General features: G+C 42.0%; 2 protein-coding genes across 2 annotated transcripts in view; one reads left to right on the top strand and one right to left on the bottom strand.

The window, feature by feature from the left end:
- The window catches only part of pacsin1b (protein kinase C and casein kinase substrate in neurons 1b), a 261,076-nt gene extending 252,395 nt beyond the window's left edge, over nt 1-8,681 (bottom strand). Inside the window, exon 1 of the mRNA XM_068007332.1 lies at nt 8,519-8,681. The gene's annotated coding sequence lies outside the window, so the exon portion shown is untranslated. The remainder of the gene's footprint in view (nt 1-8,518) is intronic.
- Nucleotides 8,662-21,611, top strand: rps10 (ribosomal protein S10). The gene is made up of 6 exons (XM_068007337.1): nt 8,662-8,766; nt 9,952-10,101; nt 11,035-11,209; nt 14,063-14,134; nt 19,524-19,579; nt 21,530-21,611. Exons 2-6 carry the CDS (start codon nt 9,952-9,954, stop codon nt 21,566-21,568), a joined length of 492 nt encoding a protein of 163 aa, XP_067863438.1. The 5' UTR covers nt 8,662-8,766; the 3' UTR covers nt 21,569-21,611.
- The last annotated feature ends 1,981 nt before the right edge of the window (nt 21,612-23,592 follow it).

Below are 23,592 nucleotides of genomic sequence, written 5' to 3'. Positions count from 1 at the left end.
TATTAAAACTTTTGTTAAACTTACTGATGTTAGTAAACACCAGTCTCTCTGACATATTCATACCTTTTCTAGCGACTTTCTAATTTTAATATGGACTAATTAAACAAACAAAATATCTATCATTTGTGGACATTTACATTTTATTACGTTAAAATCATTCAGAATTTGATGCTTAAGGTCAAGGCTTGGAGCATTTTAAATTTCAGACAACCCATGGGATTTACATGTGTTTTCAAGCACAGAACATGTTAAAAGCAACTGGGAAAATTGGTCAATGCCTGGTATACCATTTCGTAAGTGAGATTAGCAGCAGGTCAAGTGCCAGCGAACTGTGCCATGGAGTGGTAGGATGCTGGTTTAAACCACAATTGCTCAGCTGAGAAATCTGCAAACTTGGATGGGCTGTGCAGGGAAAGTGACAATGGATTTTCTGACAAAATGCTTCTTAGAAGTTTTTTTTAATGTATGATAAGGGGATTCGACAGGGTGGATACAGAGAAATTATTTCCTCTGATAGGGGAATCCAGAACAAGCGGCACAATCTTAAAATTAGAACTAGGCCATTTAGGAGTGAAATCAGGATGCATTTTTCACACAAAGGGTAGTGGAAATCTGGAATTCTCTCCTAAAAGGTTGTGGATACTGGGTCAATTGAAACTTTCAAGGTTGAGATCAACAGATTTTTTTTTAGGTATGGGTATCAAGGGACATGGAACAAAGGTCAGTAAATGGAGTTGAAGTACAGATCAGCCATGCTCTGATTTAATGGCAGAACAGGTTCGAGGGGCTGAATGGCCTACTCCTGTTACTTATGCATTTGAAAAAAAATGTACATCGCTCAAAAGCACTTACATATGCCACCTAGTGGACAGTTAAAGACTAGCACTGACCAGCAGGAATCGACAGCAAGGAAATCAGCTATGCATTGTTCAGGATGGCAGGGGGGGGGTATTTTTAACATAGGGAAAGACTTTATACAGGAGAGTTGTTTACAATAATAAGTGATGTACCACTGTGCTGCTTACAGACAAAAAAAAATGACACGGGTAGTATTACGGGCTGAACTACTTTCTCCCATGCCTACCTTGTCAACCCCCTCCCCCAGGTGACATTGTGTCCTTGACATGCCACCCAGCCTGACCTATTTGACATTATGGCTGAAGCCTTTGCCCAGACCAGTAAAATACAGAAGAGAATCGTCTATGCATACGATCCTGATACCCAATGTCCCATTAGTCAGTACACAGTAAACCAAGCACAGCTATATTACAGCTTAATCAATTCAGCTGAATGGGAATTCCACTACTCGTGGTTCAGTGTTTCACTGTCCTCTACTTTCCTCCAAAAGTGTCTTTCTCCCTCTCTCTTCACCATGTTAAAGAGGGTCTCTCTCTCTCTCTCTCTCTCTCTCCAACCAAGAATCTTTCCTCTTTCTATTTTGCACATTCCAGAACAATCGATCTCTCCGCCCCCTCAAAAGATTCTCTCACTCAATCGCCCTCCCACCTGAAACAGTCTCTCTCTCCCTCTTTATCAGACTTCTTTTAAAATCCAAGTGCAATAAAGGCAACATTATCAGGAACATAGGTACAGGAGTAGGCCATTCAGCTCCTCGAGCCTGTGCTGCCATTCACTCAGATCATGGCTGATCTGTATCACAACTACATTTACTCACCTTTGATCCATGTCCCTTGCTTCCCTTACCTAACAAAAATGTATTGATCTCAGTCTTGAAAATTTCAACTGACCCAGCATCCACAGGATTTTAAATCTGCGCTGTACTTTTTCCTCCCCCCACCCAAAGCCAATATATCTTTCAAGAGGTGCGGTGCCCAAAACTAAACACTAAGTACTCCAAACGGGGTCTGACCAAGGCTCTGTTCAACTGAAGCATAACTTCCTCCCCTTTGAATTCCAACCTCCGTGAGGTAAAGGCCAACATTCCATTAGCCTTTTTGATTATTTTTTGTACCTGTGCACTAGCTTTTAGTGATTTGTGTACATGGACACCCAAATCCCTTTGCTCCTCCACAGTTCCTAGTCTCTCCCATTTAGAAAATATTCTGATTTATCATTGTTTGATCCAAAGTGGATGACCTCACACATCCCCACATTGAACTCCATCTGACACAGTTTTGCCTACTCATTTAATATGTCTATGTCCCTTTGCAACTTCCTGCTCCCATCTACACATGTTACTGTGCCTCCTAACTTGGTGTCATATGCAAACTTGGATATACAACTCTATATTCCTTCAAAGTCATTGATGTATATGGTGAAAAGCTGAGGTGCCCGAATACAGATCCTTGGGGAACAGCACTTGCTACATCCTGCCAATCAGAGTACATTCCCTTTATACCAACTCTGTCTCCTACCTCCCAACCCATGTCACAAGGTTACCTCCAATTCCACATGCTTTTATTTTTATTTGTACAACTAATTTAATTCTCATTTACATACTTAAAACATCTGTAACACTTTGAGAAAAAAATATTTTTGACTTGAAAAGCAGAATTACAATAGATTCCAACATGTCAGAAAATGTACCAAATAAACTAAAATCAACATTTTCTGGGGATGCCTCCAGGTTCTCCTGGAAAATAAACCTTGTGCCTTCAGCAGTCAGCTCTCCGATGAGTAAGTTCCAAATCCACAAAGTGCACAATGCACTTTTCTGTACTTTTGTTTTTCTCACTCCAGCAACAAAAGTGATAGAATGATGGGCATACTTGAAGCTGAAGTTATGACAAGCCTATGCCCCACTGCATTTCAGTCCAACTCCTCACTTTCACATGTCATAAGGCAGTTTTTTTGGTCTGCCAGCTTTTCTGGGTTGGCATATAATCTACAAGCCAATACCCTCTAGGAACAGAATCGAGACAGACCAAACTCATTGCACCTAGAATCCTTACAGCAGACAAAGGAGAATTTCATCCCATCATTCAGGGCTGGATTTGAACCCAGATTAAGTGTCTAACCCACTGTGCCATTAAACAATGAAGTCAGTGCCTTCCTTCCTTCCCTTACAAATCACTGCTGATGTGGTCCATTACACAGTACTTTACACAATTTCCTTCACCAATTGAAGCCATCAAACTGCAGAATTGACTTCAACCAGGATCTCAAACTATTAGGATTCCTGGAAGATTGTTTCCGAACAGTCCGTCAAAACCTTTAACCAAATTCAGTAGGATAATGACTGCCCAAGGTTCTGTTTTTATTTCAGATTTCCAGCATTCAGAGTTTTCCTTTTCATCCCAATTATAATCGGCTTTTGTACCCAGCCTGCCCAAAGAGAGGCAAGATTACAAATCACTAAGATCAACCTGTGGTTGAAAGGCAGATTTTTCCCACACTACTCAACAGTGCTTCCTGGTGGCCAAATGAGGCAATAACACTAGCATCAGCCTTGGAAATCTCTACGGATTGTATCACCCGCCAAATTTAGCATAAAATAGCTGTAGAAGGCTTACTTAAAAAGGGAGAGGGAGGATAATAGGGAAACCAATTACAAATGAAGTGTTTTTTCAGGCTTTAAAAAAATTTCATTTTTTTTTAAATGGCACCCCCCATCACTCTTGCTTATACAGTCAGGTAGGTGACACAGTCTGAGCTTTATAATTTTCCTTCAATAAAAGCAATATCATTCCAAACAGGAGCTGTGTTCTGTAGAGAAGGGTTAGTTCTGCCATTATTCCCCCAAAACAAAAACAATATAGAGCTCTGCTAAAAGGTGGGGGAGGGGCAGAGTTTGTGCCTCAACCTCCAATGACATCCTTAAATTTAATGTATCTTCCTATGCTGAACAGATTGTCCAATCACATAATTTCAACCAGTCTTAAAGGAAAGACTCCTCTCTGTAGATCCATCCAGCATTTTTCTTTGGAAATTCATTTTGAATTATCTTTTTCTACTTGTGCTTAAGAATAGTTATTTCACATTAATTTGCAATTGGTCTTCCTCTGTTTATAATTATGCCTTAAAAAAACAATATTTTCAGTCACATTATATTAATTATTGCTGTTTCTGTTCTTCCATCATTGAATGGACACTATGGTGAGTGACACCAAGCTAGTCTCTGATGCTAAAAGACCTGCCAAGTATTTCTCATTTTGGATTTAGAAGACGATCTATTTTGATCAGACTTTCCAACTCATCCATATTCAACAGGAGTCTCATATAGAGAGGATTGTGATCTCCTGTATGTATGGAATGTATTGGTAATTCCTAGTATTCCCCTAGTGAAAGCCCACTATTGAAACTACAGGCCCATGGTTCCATTGATGGCTCAGCTGATTAAGACATGAGTAGCTGAGCCATAGAGAGTTAACTGATCTCAGCCAGGGCCACAGAAGGGACACTATAATTTGTCTCTGAATGCCAGAGGAAGAGAAAATTGTCTGTGGTTGAATAGCTTGCTACCATTCATTGCCTGGCTCACACATGCATAATGGTCACCTGGGCAAGATACAGATGGCTGTTGCCATGCAGCAGAACTTTACAGCAGCAATGAGTTAGTTCCTTCAGGACTGGAAGAGGAGAGGGTAGAAAATTGATGAGCAGGGAACTAAAACTTTATGTCCTACAGTTTTAATATACGGCTTTCATTTGCGTTTTGATTGCTGGGACAGCCCTATCCATAGTGTTTCTTGCTGTTCAGCTTGGGATTTTTTTTTGGTCAGCCAGCTGTCTAATGTATGCATAATTCCATCACTAAGCTCCAAGCCAAGCTACTGAGAAATCCACATAGGTAGAGTTTCTGTTGGCCTGATACAAAGTGTACCAGGCTCCAGACCTCATTACATCCTTGGTCCAAACATAGGCACAAGAGCTGAATTCAAGCGGTGACGTGAGTGACTGACTGTATGGCACAATGAGCCCTAGTAAAACTGAAGTCAACAGGAATCAGGGGGAAACTCTTAGTGGCTGCAGTCATACCTGGCACAAAGGAAAATAGTTGCAATTGTTGGAGGCCAATCATCTCAGCCCCAGGAGTTTCTCAGGGCAGAGTCCTAAATCCAACTATTTTCAACTACTTCATCAATGATCTTCCCATTATCACAAGGTCCACACTTGGGCTGATAAGTGGCAGGTAACATTCATAGGAACATAGGAACAGGAGTAGGCCATTCAGCCCCTCGTGCCTGCTCCGCCATTTGATAAGATCATGGCTGATCTGTGATCTAACTCCGTATACCCGTTTTTGGCCCATATTCATTCATGTCACACAAGTACTGGGCAATGACCATTCCAACAAGGGAGAGCCTATAACACCTCTTGTTGACATTCAATGGCATTACCATCACTGAGTCCCCCACCATTAGCATCCTGGGAGTCACCATTGACCAGAAATCCAACCTCAGTCCCAAAGAGGCTCCCCTTACCACTTCCTCCCCCCAAAGGAGGATAGTTACTATTGGATGAATTAGGCAGCTGGCAACTGTAGGATTGAGTCCTAAGTGACTGCAAGTATCAGGAGCTCCTCATGACAGTACAACTCACCACAAATCATAACCCATCAAATAGTGCTTCTTAGACATTGGAGCTGCAAAGCTTTGGCAGCAGCTGCTTGCCTCCCTGCAACCCATTTGAGATAGCACTGAGGGTGGCAAGGGCACAGAATGTACTCTGGGTGGGGGACTTCAATGTCCATCACCAAGAGTGGCTTGGTAGCACCACTACTGACCGAGCTGGCCGAGTCCTGAAGGACATAGCTGCCAGATTGGGCCTGCAGCAGGTGGTGAGCGAACTAACACGAGGGAAAAACTTACTTGACCTTGTCCTCACCAATCTACCTGTCGCAAATGCATCTGTCCATGACAGTATTGGTAGGAGTGACCACCACACAGTCCTCGTGGAGACGAAGGATACCATCCAACGTGTTGTGTGGCACTACCACCGTGCTAAATGGGATAGATTCAGAACAGATCTAGCAGCTCAAAACTGGGCATCCATGAGGCGCTGTGGGCCATCAGCAGCAGTAGAATTGTATTCCAGCACAATCTGCAACCTCATGGCCCAGCCTATTCCTCACTCCACCATTACCAACAAGCCAGGGGAACAACCCTGGTTCAATGAGGAGTGTAGGAGAGCATGCCAGGAGCAGCACCAGACGTACCTAAAAATGAGCAGGTGAAGCTACAACTCAGGACTACATGCACGCTAAACAGCAGAAGCAACATGCTATATACAGAGCTGAGCGATTCCACAACCAACGGATCAGATCAAAGCTCTGCAGTCCTGCCACATCCAGTTGTGAATGGTGGTGGACAATTAAACAACTAACGAGAGGAGGAGGCTCTGTGAACATCCCCATCCTCAACGATGGCGGAGTCCAGCACGTGAGTGCAAAAGACAAGGCTGAGCGTTTGCAACCATCTTCAGCCAGAAGTGCCGAGTGGATGATCCATCTCGGCCTCCTCCCGATATCCCCACCATCACAGAAGCCAGTCTTCAGGAAATTCGATTCACTCCACGTGATATCAAGAAACGGCTGAGTGCATTGGATACAGCAAAGGCTATGGGCCCCGATAACATCCTGGCTGTAGTGCTGAAGACTTGTGCTCCAGAACTAGCCGCGCCTCTAGCCAAGCTGTTCCAGTACAGCTACAACACTGGCATCTACCAGACAATGTCGAAAATTGCCCAGGTATGTCCTGTCCACAAAAAGCAGGACAAATCCAATCCGACCAATTACCGCCCCATCAGTCTACTCTCAATCATCAGCAAAGTCGTCGACAGTGCTATCAAGCGGCACTTACTCACCAATAACCTGCTCACCGATGCTCAGTTTGGGTTCCGCCAAGACCACTCGGCTCCAGACCTCATTACAGCGTTGGTCCAAACATGGACAAAAGAGCTGAATCCCAGAGGTGAGGTGAGAGTGATTGCCCTTGACATCAAGGCAGCATTTGTCCGAGTGTGGCACCAAGGAGCCTTAGTAAAATTGAAGTCAATGGGAATCAGGGGGAAAACTCTCCAGTGGCTGGAGTCATACCTAGCACAAAGGAAGATGGTAGTGGTTGTTGGAGGCCAATCATCTCAGCCCCAGGGCCATTGCCAAATCCCCCATCAACATCCTGGGGGTCACCATTGACCAAAAACTTAACTGGACCAGCCACATAAAAACTGTGGCTACAAGAGCAGGTCAGAGGCTGGGTATTCTGCAGCAAATGACTTACTTCCTGACTCGCCAAAGCCTTTCCACCATCTACAAGGCACAAGTCAGGAGTGCGATGGAATACTCTCCACTTGCCTGGGTGAGTGCAGCTCCAACAACAGTCAAGAAGCTCGACACCATCCAGGATAAAGCAGCCCGCTTGATTGACACCCCATCCACCACCCTAAACATTCACTCCCTTCACCACCGGCACACCATAGCTGCAGTGTGTACCATCCACAGGACGCACTGCAGCAACTCTCCAAGGCTTCTTCGACAGTACCTCCCAAACCCGCGACCTCTACCACCTAGAAAGACAAGGGCAGCAGGCGCATGGGAACAACACCACATGCATGTTCCCCTCCAAGTCACACTTGGAAATATATCGCCGTTCCTTCATTGTCACTGGATCAAAATCCTGGAACTCCCTACCCAATAGCACTGTGGGAGAACCTTCACCACTTGGACTGCAGCGATTCAAGAAGACATCTCACCACCACCTTCTCAAGGGCAATTAGGGATAGGCAATAAATGCTGGCCTTGCCAGTGACACACACATCCCATGAACGAATAATATTAAAAAAATTGTACAACCAGGAGACATGGGTTCAAGCTTGGGAAAGGAAGGTGTACAGGCAGTTTGCATTTAACTATTTTACGCAGAGAGTAATTAACCTGTGGAACAAACGGGACAGAGGCGGATATTGTGGAAAAAAATTAAGGGAGAACTACAGATAGTTGAAGGAACTGGGCAATTGAGGGATATTAGATTTTGGCACCAGCAAGATGGATTGCAGCCTTTTCCAGTCGTGTATTTTCCAAAGCTTCTATGGTGTAAATCACTCTTGAAAAAATAAACACTGCTTAAACATATTTTTTAGTTTTCAGTTCTGACCAAAGGTACACTTCAGAAAGGTTAATCTGCCCTTTCCATTTACCAGTGTTGTGTTACACCTGCTGTGTAGTTCCAGCATTTACTCTTACCATTGCAGATTCCCAGCATATTCATACCTGTATCCATACTTTTGAATGGGTTTAATATCTCGGGTCACCCTGGCTGCTAATAAATGTCACTCACTCCCCTGGGTGACAGTGATGCTCCAGGGCAGTGGTCAAAGGCGAGTCACTGACCACAGGAACTACAACTCCCAAAAGGCGCCGCGGCCTAGCCGAACCGAACCGCTCGTTAAACTAAGAGATGGAAAAAGTTCCATCCTCCCCACAACACTGCAACTACAACTTCAACCCAAACCCTCCATCACCATCACCACCACCATCACCACCACCACCAGACTTACCTGAACCGCCCGCTGCTCGCGCAGCCGCCACAGCTCGTTTAAATCAGGACTAACGGCTCACCTTAGAGACCCGCTGCTGCTCCTGACCAAACCGCCGTATTTTTACTTTGGCTGGAAAATAACCATCTTTTATTTCTGCTAAACACTGCTCAAAAAGTTGGATTTTAAATTTTGTTCGAAAAGAAAAACGTTTAATTTCAATCAGGCGTCTTGGGCAGGCTCCGTTCGGAGGCCCTCACTGAGGGAAGAAGGGGCTGCGAGTGCGCATGCTCTGCCTTTCGAGCTTTAGGCCCATTATAAGAACTCAAGGTATGTAAACCGTGACTGTCGAAATCCTTAAATATCTGTGACATCTCACTTACTTTAACCTTCAGGGGCTCAGTAATGGTTCACACACGTCATCTGCATTTATTCACTCAATCATTTCCATAACTTGATATATGTTCATTGGATGACTTATTATAAGTTGCTTACCGGTTGTGGTGATGTAGGGAGAGGTTAGGCCTCAGGCTGCATCAATCCTATGAGTAAAAGTTACAGTAAAATATTTCTGTAAAATCTACCGTGGCTGTAACGGTGTTCGTTTAGTTTACTTTGTGCTGTTGCCATTAAGATTGAGAGTTAAATTGAAATTTTATGCAAGTTGCTTGTCATCACTAGCAGGAAATGTTCTTGTAGTACGGTGTATTAAAGATGAGTTATTGTAACTGAGGGTGCTGAGCATTTAATATCATGTATAATATGAACAGTAACCAAAGAGCACTTAGCAAAAAACCCGCGATTCTGGTAGTCTCCAAAAGACCATAACTTGGCTGTAGTGGCTGTATTCTCAAGTTTACCTTGTAGTAGCCCTGTTACACTATATATTTCAAACTACAAGATGGGATCATATTTTATCTGTAAATAAACTAATAAACCTAAAACCAGCATAATCCATTGTGATTACATTGTCTATTATTTTAGGTTGTGTGAATTTGTTGTCTTGCAGACAAGATACAGCTTTCAGTAGTAGTATAAAAGTTTTAGGATATACTTACTAAATGCATAATATAAAAGGTATGAAAAGTTATTAGTGAATGTATTCATATGGTAATGCAAGGTGTCCACTTGTGCGAGACTGGAAACAGGGGCCATAAATATAAATCCAATCGGGAATTCAGGAAAAACTTCTTCACCCAGAGAGTGGTTAGAATGTGGAACTTGCTACCGCAAGGAGTAGTTGAGGCGAATAGCATAGATGCATTTTAGGGGAAGCTAGATAAACACAATGAGAGAGAAAGGAAAGAAGGATATACCAATAGGGTTAGATGAAGTATGGAGGGAGGAGGCTTGTGTGGAGTATAAACGCTGGCATGGACCTGTTAGGCTGAATAGCCTGTTTTTGTGCTGTATATTCTATGTAATATTGGGAGAGATCAGCTGATAATTAGGGTGCAAACAAATTAGATTTTGTGGAATTCAAATGTTGAGGAAACTAGTTCTGTTTTATTTCAGATGTTGATGCCCAAGAAGAACCGTATTGCTATCTATGAGCTCCTCTTCAAGGAGGGTGTAATGGTGGCCAAGAAGGATGTGCATATGCCAAAACATCCAGAGCTGGCAGACAAGAATGTCCCTAACCTGCACGTAATGAAGGCCATGCAGGTATCGTATTTCTAACAAAAGCTTAGGCAAGTTCAGCCATAGATGCTATTTCCAATTCGGCATGATTGCATGCTGTCCTGCATTATTCCATTTTTTTTTTACAAAAGTAATCAAAAGATAGCACATACATACCTCATCAGTTATTCAATCTTTGCAAAGATCTAATGACTGTTGAAGTGCTTTGAGGGTATTCTGGACTCGTGGGTAGAATATTCCACTAGTCCAAGGTGCTCAGATGAAGACCAGCAGAAAATATTTGAGAAATCCGGAGCAGTGAATGTATAGCCTGAGATTCATACAAGGGACAATATTGAACTCCAGTTCATCATTTGTAGCCAGAATTAACAAGCAGCAATAGAAAAAGGAAAGAAACTTAAAAAGGAGGAATCTACCAGCAGCAGTCTTGAGTAACCACAGAAATATCTATTCACAACAGCATTCTATCTCATTCCTCCAAATATTGATACAGTCCTGGTGATACCTTTGCCTCAATTCAAAAAGACAGTGTCAGTTACCAAAAGAAAATAGTCCAATCATGGCAGAGAACTTTTTTGAATTAATATGCAGCAACAGAAATAATGTGTTAATAAGTTTTAAAAACCCTACGGTTGAAAACAGAAATCTGATGACCTGGTGGACTATCTCATGGATCATTTAGGTTCTGGGGATGCCAGTTTGTAAACCTATGCATTACAGTATATGAACTAGTAACTTGAGAATTAGACTGGTAACAAGGGAAAGTACACCTTGGATATTAGAACAAAACGATTGATTCCTGCTTTAGCCCAAAAGCTGCATGTCTGTCTCTTTAGTTTGCTTTACCGGAGCCAATGATTCAGAATCCTGTTGTGTGTTATGCATGAAGGAATCATTTTGAAAAACAAGTTGGGAAAATCTGACACTAAAGTTCCCCCAATTGTTCTTGATGTGCAGTCTTTGAAATCTCGTGGCTACGTAAAGGAGCAGTTTGCTTGGCGGCACTTCTACTGGTACTTGACTAATGAGGGCATCCAGTACCTGCGTGACTACCTTCACCTTCCTCCAGAAATTGTTCCTGCTACTCTACGTCGTCAGACCCGTCCTGAGACTGCCAGGCCAAGGCCTAAAGGTAAAACATTACTCATGTTTAATCCTCAATTGCCAAAAGCATACAAGCTTGACTGGGGCTCCAATTATGTACATTTAAACACAGCACTTTATAATCAATTTTCATTTTGCAGTGCTGCTATTTCATTGGTTCCTGTGCCTAATGTTAGTGCAATACCATCGGGAAGTAGGCAGATTTGGAATAATGGTTGCAGATTTCTCGATGGGGCCTTTCTTTCCAGATGACATGTCTGTCAACTCTTGTTTTTTTTTTACCCTGAGGTCAAATAGGGCTTGGCGAACACATTCACCTTGAGTCATTGTGTCAGGAAAAATGAACTGGGGAAAGAAAAAATGAAGATCATAGGGGTAGATAGGAATAAAAAACAAAATTGCAGAATTGCTACCCTGAAGGCCCCAGGCAGAAAGGATCTATGTTGAGAAGCTGGTAATGGTTTTGTACATTTTTTTATGGTAAGGTTGTGTCCGTAGCAATTAATAATGGGCATTCTCGGGGTTATTTTATTAAGCCTCACTTTCCAGCTGAAGCGGCAACAGCACCTGTGTGACAAGATTCCTATACATCCAGCTCAAAACAGGCTTCTCCGTTACTGTTGTGTATTGATCCAAACCAAAATAAGGTTGTGTTGTCATCATAGAAGTTATAAGGGTAATGGTTGTGAGTGACGTTTATATTTTAATCAGCCCGTAATAGGGGGCATAACCCTAAAATTGGAGCTAGGCTGTTCAGGGCTGATATCAGGAAGCATTTCTTCACACATAAGGTTGTGGAAATCTGGAACTCTATCCCCAAAACGCTGTGGAGGCTAGGTTATTTGAAAATTTCAAAACTGAGATTGATAGATTTTGTTAAGCAAGGGTATTAAGGGTTACGGAACCATGGCGGGTAGATGTTGTTAAGATATAGATCCGCCATGATCTAATTGAATGGTGAAACAGACTCAAGGGGCTAAATGGCCTGATCTTGTTCCTAATGCCTTAGTATCCTAAGTAAATGGACAGTTTCCTGGGCTTGTGCTAATGCTGCTGTGTAACCTACTGATGGTGGTTTCTGGAGTAACTCTCCTTTCTAATGGTACGTGCCCGGTGCCTGCCCAGTACCGTTCCTGCGAGCAGAGCAAAGATTGTGAACTTACGATGACAAGCTTTGAGGGGACATGTTATATTAAGGCTGTGTAGCATGCTGCCCGAGAAATATAAATGGTAGCACAGTATGTTGGAGCTCAAAAGTTCTATGGTTTCAGATCCACTGTTACCTTTGAGTTCCAATCTCTGGATGCTTCCCCACAAGCAGAGCAAATTTACCCAAGCACCTCCTGCACAACAAAGCAGCCCACTCAGAGGATTGATGAAGGCCATTTAACAGGTCTGCAGCCTATTTTGATCAGAGATGAAAGGAAGTAAATAACTTGAGCTTGGTTGTGATTTAGTAGTGTTTAGAATGTGAGATTTTATATTCCCCAGATATTAAAATTCTCTGATCACGCTTTTGAAACTGTGATTGACAGTACATGGTGCTCAACTTATTTTGCCAATGTTTTATACTTAAGTTGTGCCTCATTTTGGTGGTGTTACCGGCATATTGCATCTGTCTGTTTCACAGGCCAGACTGTTTGTCAAACAAATCTTTGTTGGATTTGCCCACGAGGTTGCTATACTTCAAAGTAATTGACTGTACATGAAGTACTTTGAGACATTTCATGGGAAATGTGGTGATGCACTATATAAAATGTTCAAATATAGTGTAGAACAGTTTCCTTGTGTGCTGTAATTTTAGAACCCACTTTACACCAAGATTCTGTCCATCTAAATCAAGGTTGTCCAAACTTTGTCCTTTGTCATCTAGGGCCACTTTGTTGTGTGACATAGAGCCTTGGGTGCTACTAATGAACAATGACTATGCAGAACCCCCAGTTCAAGCAGTGTGTATTAAGGCACAATCTTTTTTGTGTCCTTCTCCCCCTACCCCCTGTTGCTGCATTACAAACTTGTATGAGTAAAAAAAATCAAAGCATTCTCACCCTAAGCTAAGTTGTAAAGTAACTTTATATTTGTTACTATTTGAATTTCCCCGTTCTTTCAGGAGCATATTACATGTGTCACCTGGGCTTTTTGGGACAGATAAGCAGGGCTTGCAGTATGAAAATCCCCAGACCCCTGCCTTAAGTCGTCTATTGCATCACTGGCCTAATTGTACTATCAGCCCTAGTGTTGTTAAGATGGTTGCTTTGTGTTACAATGCTGCATACCAGTTGCTTCAGTATTAGTTGACCCCCTGTAGTTCCACAAATGGTTAAGATCTTATTTAATATCAGCCTTGGCTCAGTGGCAGCACTCTCACCTTTACATCAGAAGGTCATGGGTTCAGGTCCCACTCCATAGACTGAACACATAATTTAGGCTGATACTGAGGAAGTACTGCACTAGCGGAGTCTTTTGGATGAAACATTAACCGCGCCTCATCTGACTTCTCGGGTGGATGTAAAAGATCCCATGGTCCCATTCAAAGAAGAGCAGGGGAATTCTTCCGGTGTCTTGATCCTCAACCAACATCTCTAAAATAGATTATCTTGCCATTTATCTCATTGCTGTTTTTGGGCCTTGCTGAGTGCAATCTGGCTGGTGTGTTTGCCTGCATTACAACAGTGACTACACTTCAAAAGTACTTTATTGCTTGTGAAGTACTTTGGGATGTCCTGAGGACATGAATAACGCTGTATAAATGCAAGGTCATTTTTTCTAATCTTTTATCTTCAAAGCAAATTTTGTGTATTAGTTGTAGCTTCTAGAAACATTTGACTTTTTAAAATCTAGCATCTGGACTATGGTAGTAACATTATGAAACTTTTTGCAGGTCTGGGTGAGGAGCGTCCAGCTCGACTTCGCGGTGAAGCTGACAGAGACACTTACAGACGGACTGCACCCCGTAAGTATTGCACAATGTAATTTTTTTATTGATCATTGTCGGGTTAGCAGTAGTATTGTGTGGTTGACATTTAACTTAAGTAATGCGGCTGAATCTGGTCTTAGTGTGTGTTCTGAAGCCAGACATAGGATTTATATATAATGGAACAAATTGTTGGATACTTGGTAGCTTAAATTTATGATTGTTTTCTCTTCACTTCCAGAACTTCAAAAAGTCTACCCCCTTTGACTATAAATCAGTATATGAATAACTAATTTGTATATTCTAAGGACAGCAGCAAATGAAAAGTTGTCTGATCTTTTTTAAATTACTTCTCTGCAGTGTTAACTGATCAATTTGAGAAATAATGAACTCACCCCAGCTAATGAGTTCTCTCTTGCCCTGTCTTTTTAAAGAATACTGGAATTACTTTTCCTTGTTCTCGCACTCTTGCCATATGAACTCGTTGTCGTGGGTCTAAATTCAAACCTGAACCAAAGTGAGGTTCCTTAGGTGCTCCCTTAACCTGCAGTTGACTTTAGCGTGATCTTATAAAATTCTTGGAGTGGAAGCCAAGGACAGGAGTGTGTAATTGCTTGTCTGTTAGTGTGAATAGAGACTGAAAATCCTGCACCGTCATCTCGGGGCTTTATCTGTGAATCCTGTTAACTTTAGATGTAACTCCATGTGCAACAAGTGTCTTGCTGCATGATTTGTACTTTTTCATGATTTTCTCACCTTGCTACAGGAGGTGGAAACTCATGCTAAGATATGACTCCATAAGCAGTGGCCTAATGACATCTAAATGGTGGTATTTGAATGTGACCATTTCCCCCATCTGTTTCCTCCCCTAGCTTGAGATCAGTTAACTGCACTGCCGGGTGGAACGTGAAATGTTTTCGTTCTTTGTGGCTAAGTAATACCGTACTGGATAGTGCATTACTCATCGAGACATTGAGAAACCCCTATATGTGAGCCTTATACAGCAAGTGTTGGCTTGCTGAATTACTCTGAACTGTTGGAGCCAAGCCAGACCCTATGCAGTGTTAACATGTGTGCAATTCCAACAGGGAGTCCTGGATCAGGATTGGGAATGCTGCCACATAGTTAAGAATTAAATTTGATTAATAGTGGTGCAAGCGTGGATTCAGGTAGATGGGAGTGTTAGGAAAGTGAGTAAAAAAAAAACACTTTATGGTGGTTGTATAGTTAGGATATAGGTTTGTGACTTCAGTAATGCCATACAGTTATGAACAGTACATCCCTTAATTAGGCAGTAAATGTGGAATAGCATGCTTGTCACCAAGGTCACTAGTTTGCATAAGGTTTTCTGAACAGATGCGCATCAGCAATGTCCTCCAGCTAATCTGGAAATTGGGCGGACGGGACCTGGATTGGTTCCTTCAGTTGCAAAATACAATTTTTGTTTGAACCTGTGGCCCCCCCTGTCCTACTCCCACATTTTAATTTAATAATTTTCTGGATTAATGTTTTCCATTCCCTTAACCTTACAGAGATATAAAATATAGTTAACTCTCAAATGTCTCCTTTCATCACACTGAGCCCGTTGACATTAAGGGCCAGCCTCATGGATCTTGTCTCCACTGCTTCCAGGGCCTGAATGTCTCCCTTGGTTCTTAGCGACCAGATCTGGGCGCAGTAGTCACAGTGTGATCTGACCAGATCACAGCTTCCTTTGACTATTACTGGTTTAGCTATGTGGTTCAACATTCTGTTGGCCTTGTTGATTGCTGCTCTGCATTGGTTGGCAGCCTAAAACTCCTGGGTGTCTCAATTTAACTGTTTCAACGCCATTCATGGAATAAGCATCTCGCCCATTTTTCCTTCCTGTGTGCAGCACTTTACACTTATCCACATTAGATTTAGTATGCCTTTGTTCTCCCTACTCAAGCATTTTGTTTAACTCGTTCTGTAATTTCTGAGCTACTGCCTTTGATTCCACTGCCCCCCCTGCCCCCACCAAAGTTTGGTATCCTCTGCAAATTTGAACAATTTGCATTAAGGTTCTGATTCAGTCATTAATGTAATTCAGAAACAGTAGTGGTCCCAACTTTGAGCCCTGTGGCACCCACTCAGCATTTCTCCCATATCCCACCCAAATATGTTTCTTGTAACCATTACATTAATGGTGCTCTATAAATTCAAGTTGCTGTTTACTATCCTAAGCCAATTTCTTATCCATTCCCAAGTTTTATCCTGAGCTTGACTAGTAGCCTTTTGTGTAGAACTTTATCAAATACCTTATGGAAGTCTTAAGTACATAACATTTGCAGGCTTACTACAGTCCATTTGGGTTGTCTTTTGAATAGAGGCCAAGGAGGTTGATCAGATAGGTTATTGCCGCTTCTGAAGTGTATCGACTGCTGTTTACTTGTTGGTTGCTGTACAGTAATCTTTTAAGTTCACTTCTGTTAGTTGATTCTATAATTTCATGTGGAATTGAGGTGAGAGTAATAGGTCTGTAGTTACCTGTGTCTGTTTTGTGGCCTTTTTTCAATAGCTGTCAATGGAAGCGAGTGCAGTGCACAGAGGAAATATACATTTGTGGGTATCATAGGGGTTGAGAATGAATAGCTCTAGAGGGGGTTGGATTTTGCTGAAATAACATATCACTGGCACCTGGAAGGAGTGCTTGATTGAAAGTACCTAAACACATCCTGTGGAATAAGGTGTGAGATGTACATCAGTTGTTGAAAAGACAAGATCTTGTCCCTGTGTTTGGTGATATTCTTTAGTCAAGATCTGAACTCACTGGGCGCTCTTTGTGCCAGTATGGGGGGAGGGTTGTCGGCCCCAGTGGAATCTTAAGTCGTGCACAGGCCTCCTATCAGATCGGTAAAGTTCGTGCAACCATGGGGTGCTTCCTTACCTGAACTGGCCTTTTGCAAGAATCTATGAAGGGCAGTTGTGAGGGGTCTTGGTTAGTTGCCTTAATCTTTGTGTGGGTGATATTTATGTCTGTGGTGGTGTTAGCGGGATGCTGTCTTTGGCATGCAGTGAAATTTCCCACAGCTCTTGATATGGATGCCTTTTTCAAAACCTTCCTGAATCCTGAAGACTCAACTGTTTTTCGTTTCAAAAGCAAAATACTGCAGATGCTGGAAATCTGAAATAAAAACAGAAAATGCTGGAAATACTCAGCAATTCAGGCAGCATCCGTGGAGAAAGAGACCGTTAACGTTTCAGGTCGATGACACTTCGTCAGAACTGGAACAAATTGAAGATTAAACAGTTTTTAAACAAGTACAGAGCCAGGGAAAGGGGGAGAGGAAAGAACAAAAGGGAAGGTCTGTGATAGAGTGGAGGGCTGGAGTGATTAAATGGCAAAAGGGATGATGGTGCAAGGCAAGGAGGGTGGTAATGGGACAAATAAAGAAACAAAAGATGGGTCTAGAGGAGCTGTAAATGGGAGCAGTGGTTATGATCTGACCTCTCTGTCCTCTCCTCTTACACTGTTCCAGCGAAGCTCATCGGAAGCACGAGGAACAGCACCTCATCTTTCGATTCGGCACTTTACAACCTTCTGGACTTCCTGGATTTCAGTAACCTCTGATCATAATCACTGCTTCCATTTTTTTCAGACAGCAGGTGCTGGTAATGGTTCTACTGTTGCCATTTACATCTCTAGACCCACCTTTTGTTTCTTTACTTGTCCCATTACCACCCTCCTTGCCTTGCACCATCATCCCTTTTGTCATTTAATCACTCCTGCCCTCCACCCTATCACAGACCTTCCCCTTTGTTCTTTCCTCCTTTCCCTGGCTCTGTACTTGCTTAAAAACTGTTTAATCTTTCTTCTTCCAGTTCTGACGAAGCGTCATCGACCTGAAACGTTAACTGTTTTCCGTTTCACCCCATTGCCAAGGTCGTCCATAGTCTATCTTGATCATGCTGATGCAGCTAGGTTATCTGAAACAAAATCAAAATACTGCGGATGCTGGAAATCTGAAATAAAAACAGAAAATGCTGGAAATACTCAGCAGGTATTCGGCAATGCTAGAAATACTCAGCAGATGCTGCCTGACCTGCTGAGTATTTCCAGCATTTTCTGTAGGTTATCTGAGAGATCGGATTTGTTGTAACTATTTCACTTTTGTGGACACAGATCTCGCTCGTTGGAGTGCTCCGAATTTCTGTTTGCTTCTTTCTGACCATTGTTGTGAAGTTCTCATTATGGTTTTGAAATTGGGAGTAGGGCTTCAAAGATGGCTGGGGCTGTGTTCTATTTGTCTTGTGTTTGGCTGCGTGAGTTATTTTCAGATTAAGGGGCGATGAGTGACACATGATATTTGCGTGCTGCAGGGTCCTGAGGTGTGCTTCCCCATATAAGTATTGAAGTTTCTGGGTCTCGCCATTGTAGTCATGCCTATTTGTTACTTACTATGCAGTGGGTCTATTTGTGATGTCATTCTGTTTGGGTCATGTGTCCTGCTTCCATCTGGAGATTGTTACTCTGCAGGTAGCTGCTTGGAGCTCCTGGCTGTTCAGCATTGACAGTGCTGCCTCATGACGGAGTAAGTTCAGGGCATCCTTGATTGATCTGGAAGGGGGCTGCAGTCAGGTTATTGAAATTTCAGGGATTGATCTCGGATGGAAAATTGTTAGAGAATGGGGTCTGTTGCAGGCTTCAGGACCACCACAGGTAACTCGAATGCAGCCACTGGTCTTGAGAGTTCTCTGCCCCTTCCCTGATTTGGTTGAACAGCTGTTTTTGTTTTTCAGTGCTAAATCGAGTGCTTGATTGCAGCACCCAGAGATCTGGGCCATTATCAGACAGCAGCTCTGAGTTAAACTTTAGTGTTTCCTTTTTCCTTGCTAACTGCTTGCTTCGATACAGAGTGTGCCGGTAGGATTTTAAAGGTTGAGGTCTGTCGGGTTTTGACAGGCCGGGGCAGGGAAGTTTGGGGAACAGCAGGGAACCTGCCATTCTGCCATAGGCATAATCCTGGCAGCAGTATTGAGTCATCACAGGGACATCCCATGAGGTTCCACGGTTGTTGGAGCTCAAAGGCCTGTCTTCGGTCAGGTAACAGCTTGGGGGCGATGCAGAGATTTTGGGTCCTTTTTTAAATTTTAGGGTAACTGAATCCAATCTTTTTTGTGCTTACTTGGTCAGCATGGTGAGGTTAGATTGCCTTGCTTCACCTGGCTCTCTGGGTGAGGTTTATTTCAGAAATAGACATCTGGTCTTAGTCTGCTACTTCAGTCCGGTTGCTAGCAGGGCCATCACCACAAGAGGGTGCCCGGTTGGGGGGTGGTATTGATTCAAAAGTAGTGAGTGCTCTTGATTTGGGAATTGGATTTAAAATTAATAAAATCCATGGATGTTTTGATTCTATTCCTGTAGGAACTGAGTAATAAATCACCTTTGCTCTTACTATTTTTACAGTTGGTGCAGATAAGAAGGCTGAAGCTGGTGCTGGTGCAGCCACAGAATTCCAGTTTGTAAGTATTGTTTTTCCACTGTTCCCAGGTGGAAAAATGCATTTGAAAGTTATTGACCCAGTGGCCCTAAGAAAGTAAGACCATGTCTTACAGGTCCACTGCAGCAAATAGTCTGTTTGTAAGCAATGTAAAAGATCTTGTCCATTGTCAATGCTGTTAAAACGTTAGTTGTAGATGTATTTATCACATTTTTACAAATTACACTATTGTAGTTGCACTTTAATAGCCCACAACCATTGGATTGTTCTAGTAAAGTACTAAATTCAGAGATCTCATTCCTTAAATACAATATTGTTAGAGTAAAGTCAGATTTACTAAAACATTTATTGATTTGCTGACAACTATTTTGGGCCAGAATTTGCTGTCAAAATAACGGTGAGGCGAATGGCGCTCACAGCTATTTATGTACAAATGGTACAGCAACTTCAAGCAAGGGGCAGGTGCTCGGTTAAACGTCGATATCCAAAAGTTGCTGTCCGAGATGCGCCACTCCGCCGTTAGCTTTGCAAAAACGGCATCTCGCCATCTGCCTCACCATTGAAATTCATTGAAGGGCATGGAGTTCCAGTATTTGCACGGTAGATGTGAACTAAACTCGCCATAGAAAGTTAAGTCTTGTCCATTTTAGCCTAAAGTACCCTTTTAATGATGTGATTAGTGTTCATTACTGCCAGTCAACCCCTCTGACACTGAAAATTAACTATTACAAGTGTGGAGTCTCATTCCTTCAGGTTTTAATTGTTGGAGATTTTTAAAAATCTCATTTAAGACTTTTACTTTTCTGTCTCTTTTTCTCTCTCTTAATCCAATCTTTCTTTCCCTCTCTCTTTCTCCTGTACCTGATTTGACATTGAATTCACCCACTCTTAACAGTACAAAGACTGAAGGAAGTTTAAATTAACAACATAAGAAGTAGGAGCAGGAGTAGTCCATAGGGCCCCTCGAGCATGCTTCGCCATTCAATCAGATTTTGGCTGATCTTCGACCTCATTCCACTATCCCGCCTGATCCCCAGATATAAGAACATACATAATTTCACAATCCTTCAATCTGGAGATACCCACTTGCTTGCCCTATTCACTCAGGTCCCAGATGCCCATTTTCCCTCGCTGCGACGTTATCACTTTGCACTTTCAGCAACTTGCCATGCAAAAACTTAAAAAACCTAAACAGGCAAGGGCCAGTCTAACTAATGGCAGATGCCATTAGATGCCCTGCCACAGCAAATTATGACCCAATGTGCATTCTCCCTAGAAAATAGGAGCAAGAGTAGGCCCTTCAGGCCTGCTCCGCCATTCAAAATGATCATTGCTTTTTCCCCATACCCCATGATCCCTCTATCTCCTTCTTAAATACATCTAATGACTTGGCCTCCACTGCCTTCTGTGGTAAAGAATTCCACAAGTTCACCACCCTTTCAGTGAAGAAATTTCTCCTCATCTCGGTTCTAAATGGCATACCCCATATCCTGAGACTGTGACCCCTGGTTCTGGACTCCCCAGCCATCGGGAACATTTTCCCTGCATCTAGTCTGTCTAGTCCTGTTAGAATTTTATGTTTCGATGAGATCACCTCTCATTCTTCTAAACTCCCGTTAAAAAAGGCCTAGTCGACCCAATCTCTCCTCATATACGTCAGTCCTGCCATCCCAGGAATCAGTCTGGTAAACCTTCATGCATTCCCTCCGTGGCAAGGACATCCTTCCTCAGAGAAGGAGACCAAAACTGCACACAATACTCCAGATGTGGTCTCACCAAGGCCCTGTATAACTGCAGTAAGACATCCCTGGTAAACTAGGGTTGATAAACTAGCACTGATTTGTTGTATACTTTTAACTTTTAGAACAGATGGTTGTTGAGTGAATTATGAGTTAGTATTTTCCTAAACTATATTGGTGATGTTTCAGAGATTTGCAAATTGCTAACCGTTATACTTATGTTTCTTTTACAGAGAGGCGGATTTGGTCGTGGTCGTGGACAACCTCAATAAATGTGTACGATTTGTTGTGTAAAATAAAGTCAATTGAAATACATTAACCTGCTTCTGCACATTTATTCGTTGTACTCAAATGGGGCATTTGCTTTTTTTGTCCGTTTTATTTGACTTGCATGTCAGGTTGTGACTACATAATATATTTCTGTCTGCTTTTGTCTAACTGTGAATTCATTTTTTGCGGGGAAGCAAACTCCGTTGATCATACCAGTGATAGTGCTTCAACTTTCATTCAGGGGGAGGCTAATTAAACAGAACTATGAGGCCTGGCTATAAAAGGGGCAAATTAAACGGCAGATTGTTTGGTGGAATCCCAATCATCAGTCAGAAATAAAACAGTAAAAGCACGGATTGGGATAATGGCACATGGAATTAAGAGGAATGTGGCCATATGGATAAAGTAATGATTGGAGGGCAGAAAGCAAATGTTAGACGATAAAAGAAAGTTTTTCAGCCTGGAAATATATAGTGAGGGATGTTCCATGGGAATTTCTATTGGGGCCACTCTTAATTTATTGATACATGATCTGGATTTAAAAATTAAAGAAACAGTATCAATGTTTGCTGATAAATTGAGGGGCCTATGGCAAATCGTAACAAAAATTGTGAAAGACTTCAGGTAGGCTAGCCATATCAGCAGATGGATGGGAAATGCAGTTCAGTGTAGAAGAATGTGAAGTAACACATTTTGGAAGTAAGAACAGAGAAAGGAAGTAGATGGTAGGATTTTAAATGGAGTGGAAGAGCACAAGGAGCTTGGTGTGCAGATGCACAGGTCATTAAAGGGTGGTAGCACAAGTGGATTATGCTATTTTTTAAAAAAACGAATCCCAGGCTTTGTAACTAAGCATAGAATATGAAAGCAAGGAGGTAATGTTGAACTTGTACAATCCCTTAGTTTGGGCTTCATTTGGAGTATTATGTACAGTTTTGAGAACCCCAATTTTGGAAAGATATCAAAGCATTTGGATGTTAACAGGGAGTTATTGTTAAATTTTAAAAGTTAAAGCTTTTTTCACTAGAGCTGACATGGCAATACATTTATCACTGTCTTGCTGACCAGTGGAATCAGATGGGACAAATATAATCTCAAAAATAATTAGAGATTGGAAATAATTCTTTAGCCAGAGGTTGGTTCAAAGGTGGGATTCTCTTCTGTAAACCATTGTTGAATTTTTTTTTTAAAGGAATTAGATAATTACTTTTGTACCTATGTCCAAATTATTTTTATAAATGGAAAATAAAGGTGTGTGGATCCCTGGAGCACACCAATACTAAAATCCTGAAATTTTTTTTAAAAATCCATGTACATCATTCTTGTCTCTTAGCTATCCCTCATGCAGCTACATTCCTTTAATACCACGTGCCTTAATTTGCTTAACAATTAACAATACCTTATCAAATGCTTTCTTAAAATATATACAACATCCACCACATTCCCTTTATCTATGCACTCTGATTTCCTCAAGAAGTTCAATTAAGTTTGTCAAACTGGATCTGTCCTTTACAAATCCATGCTGATTAGGCCATGTCTAAGTGTTTACTAATTTCATACTGTATTATGGACTCTAGAAATTTCCCCATAACTGAAGACTAATTGACCTATAATTTCCAGTATTATCCTCTTTCTAAATGGGACTGTAACGATTGCCACTCCAATCCTTTGACCTAATTGCCATTTCCTAAGATTTTTGGAAAATTCTGGTTGGTGCCTTGCTATTCCCCAACCTCCGTCAGTATTACATAGAAACTGCAGAAACCGGCTGCTCGGTCCAACTAGTCTGTGTTGGTGTTTTATCTTTCACATGAGCAATAGTCCTAATTTCACCTGCCTGCTCTACTCTCATATCCCTTTATTCCCCTTCAACCACCTATCTAACCTATTCCTTTAAATTTTGATATGGTCTGCTTCAATCACTAGTAGTGATTTTCCACAGCCTCCAACCCTCTTTTTAAAAAAGAAAGTGTCCTGCTCTGGTGAATTAGTTGGGTTGGGGTACATGCTGCAATTGGTCTGTATC

This window comes from Heptranchias perlo, chromosome 27 (assembly GCF_035084215.1).
Source record: "Heptranchias perlo isolate sHepPer1 chromosome 27, sHepPer1.hap1, whole genome shotgun sequence".
Lineage (NCBI taxonomy): Eukaryota > Metazoa > Chordata > Chondrichthyes > Hexanchiformes > Hexanchidae > Heptranchias > Heptranchias perlo.
Note: the sequence above shows the minus strand (reverse complement) of the source record. Positions and strands in the feature narration are given on the sequence as shown.

Bases quoted from the DNA above. Each gene is read 5' to 3' on its own strand.
- rps10 (XM_068007337.1), top strand. From the start codon at position 9,952: ATGTTGATGCCCAAGAAGAACCGTATTGCTATCTATGAGCTCCTCTTC. The intron at 10,102-11,034 runs GTATCGTATTTC...CTTGATGTGCAG, and splicing joins ACGTAATGAAGGCCATGCAG to TCTTTGAAATCTCGTGGCTA. The intron at 11,210-14,062 runs GTAAAACATTAC...AACTTTTTGCAG, and splicing joins TGCCAGGCCAAGGCCTAAAG to GTCTGGGTGAGGAGCGTCCA.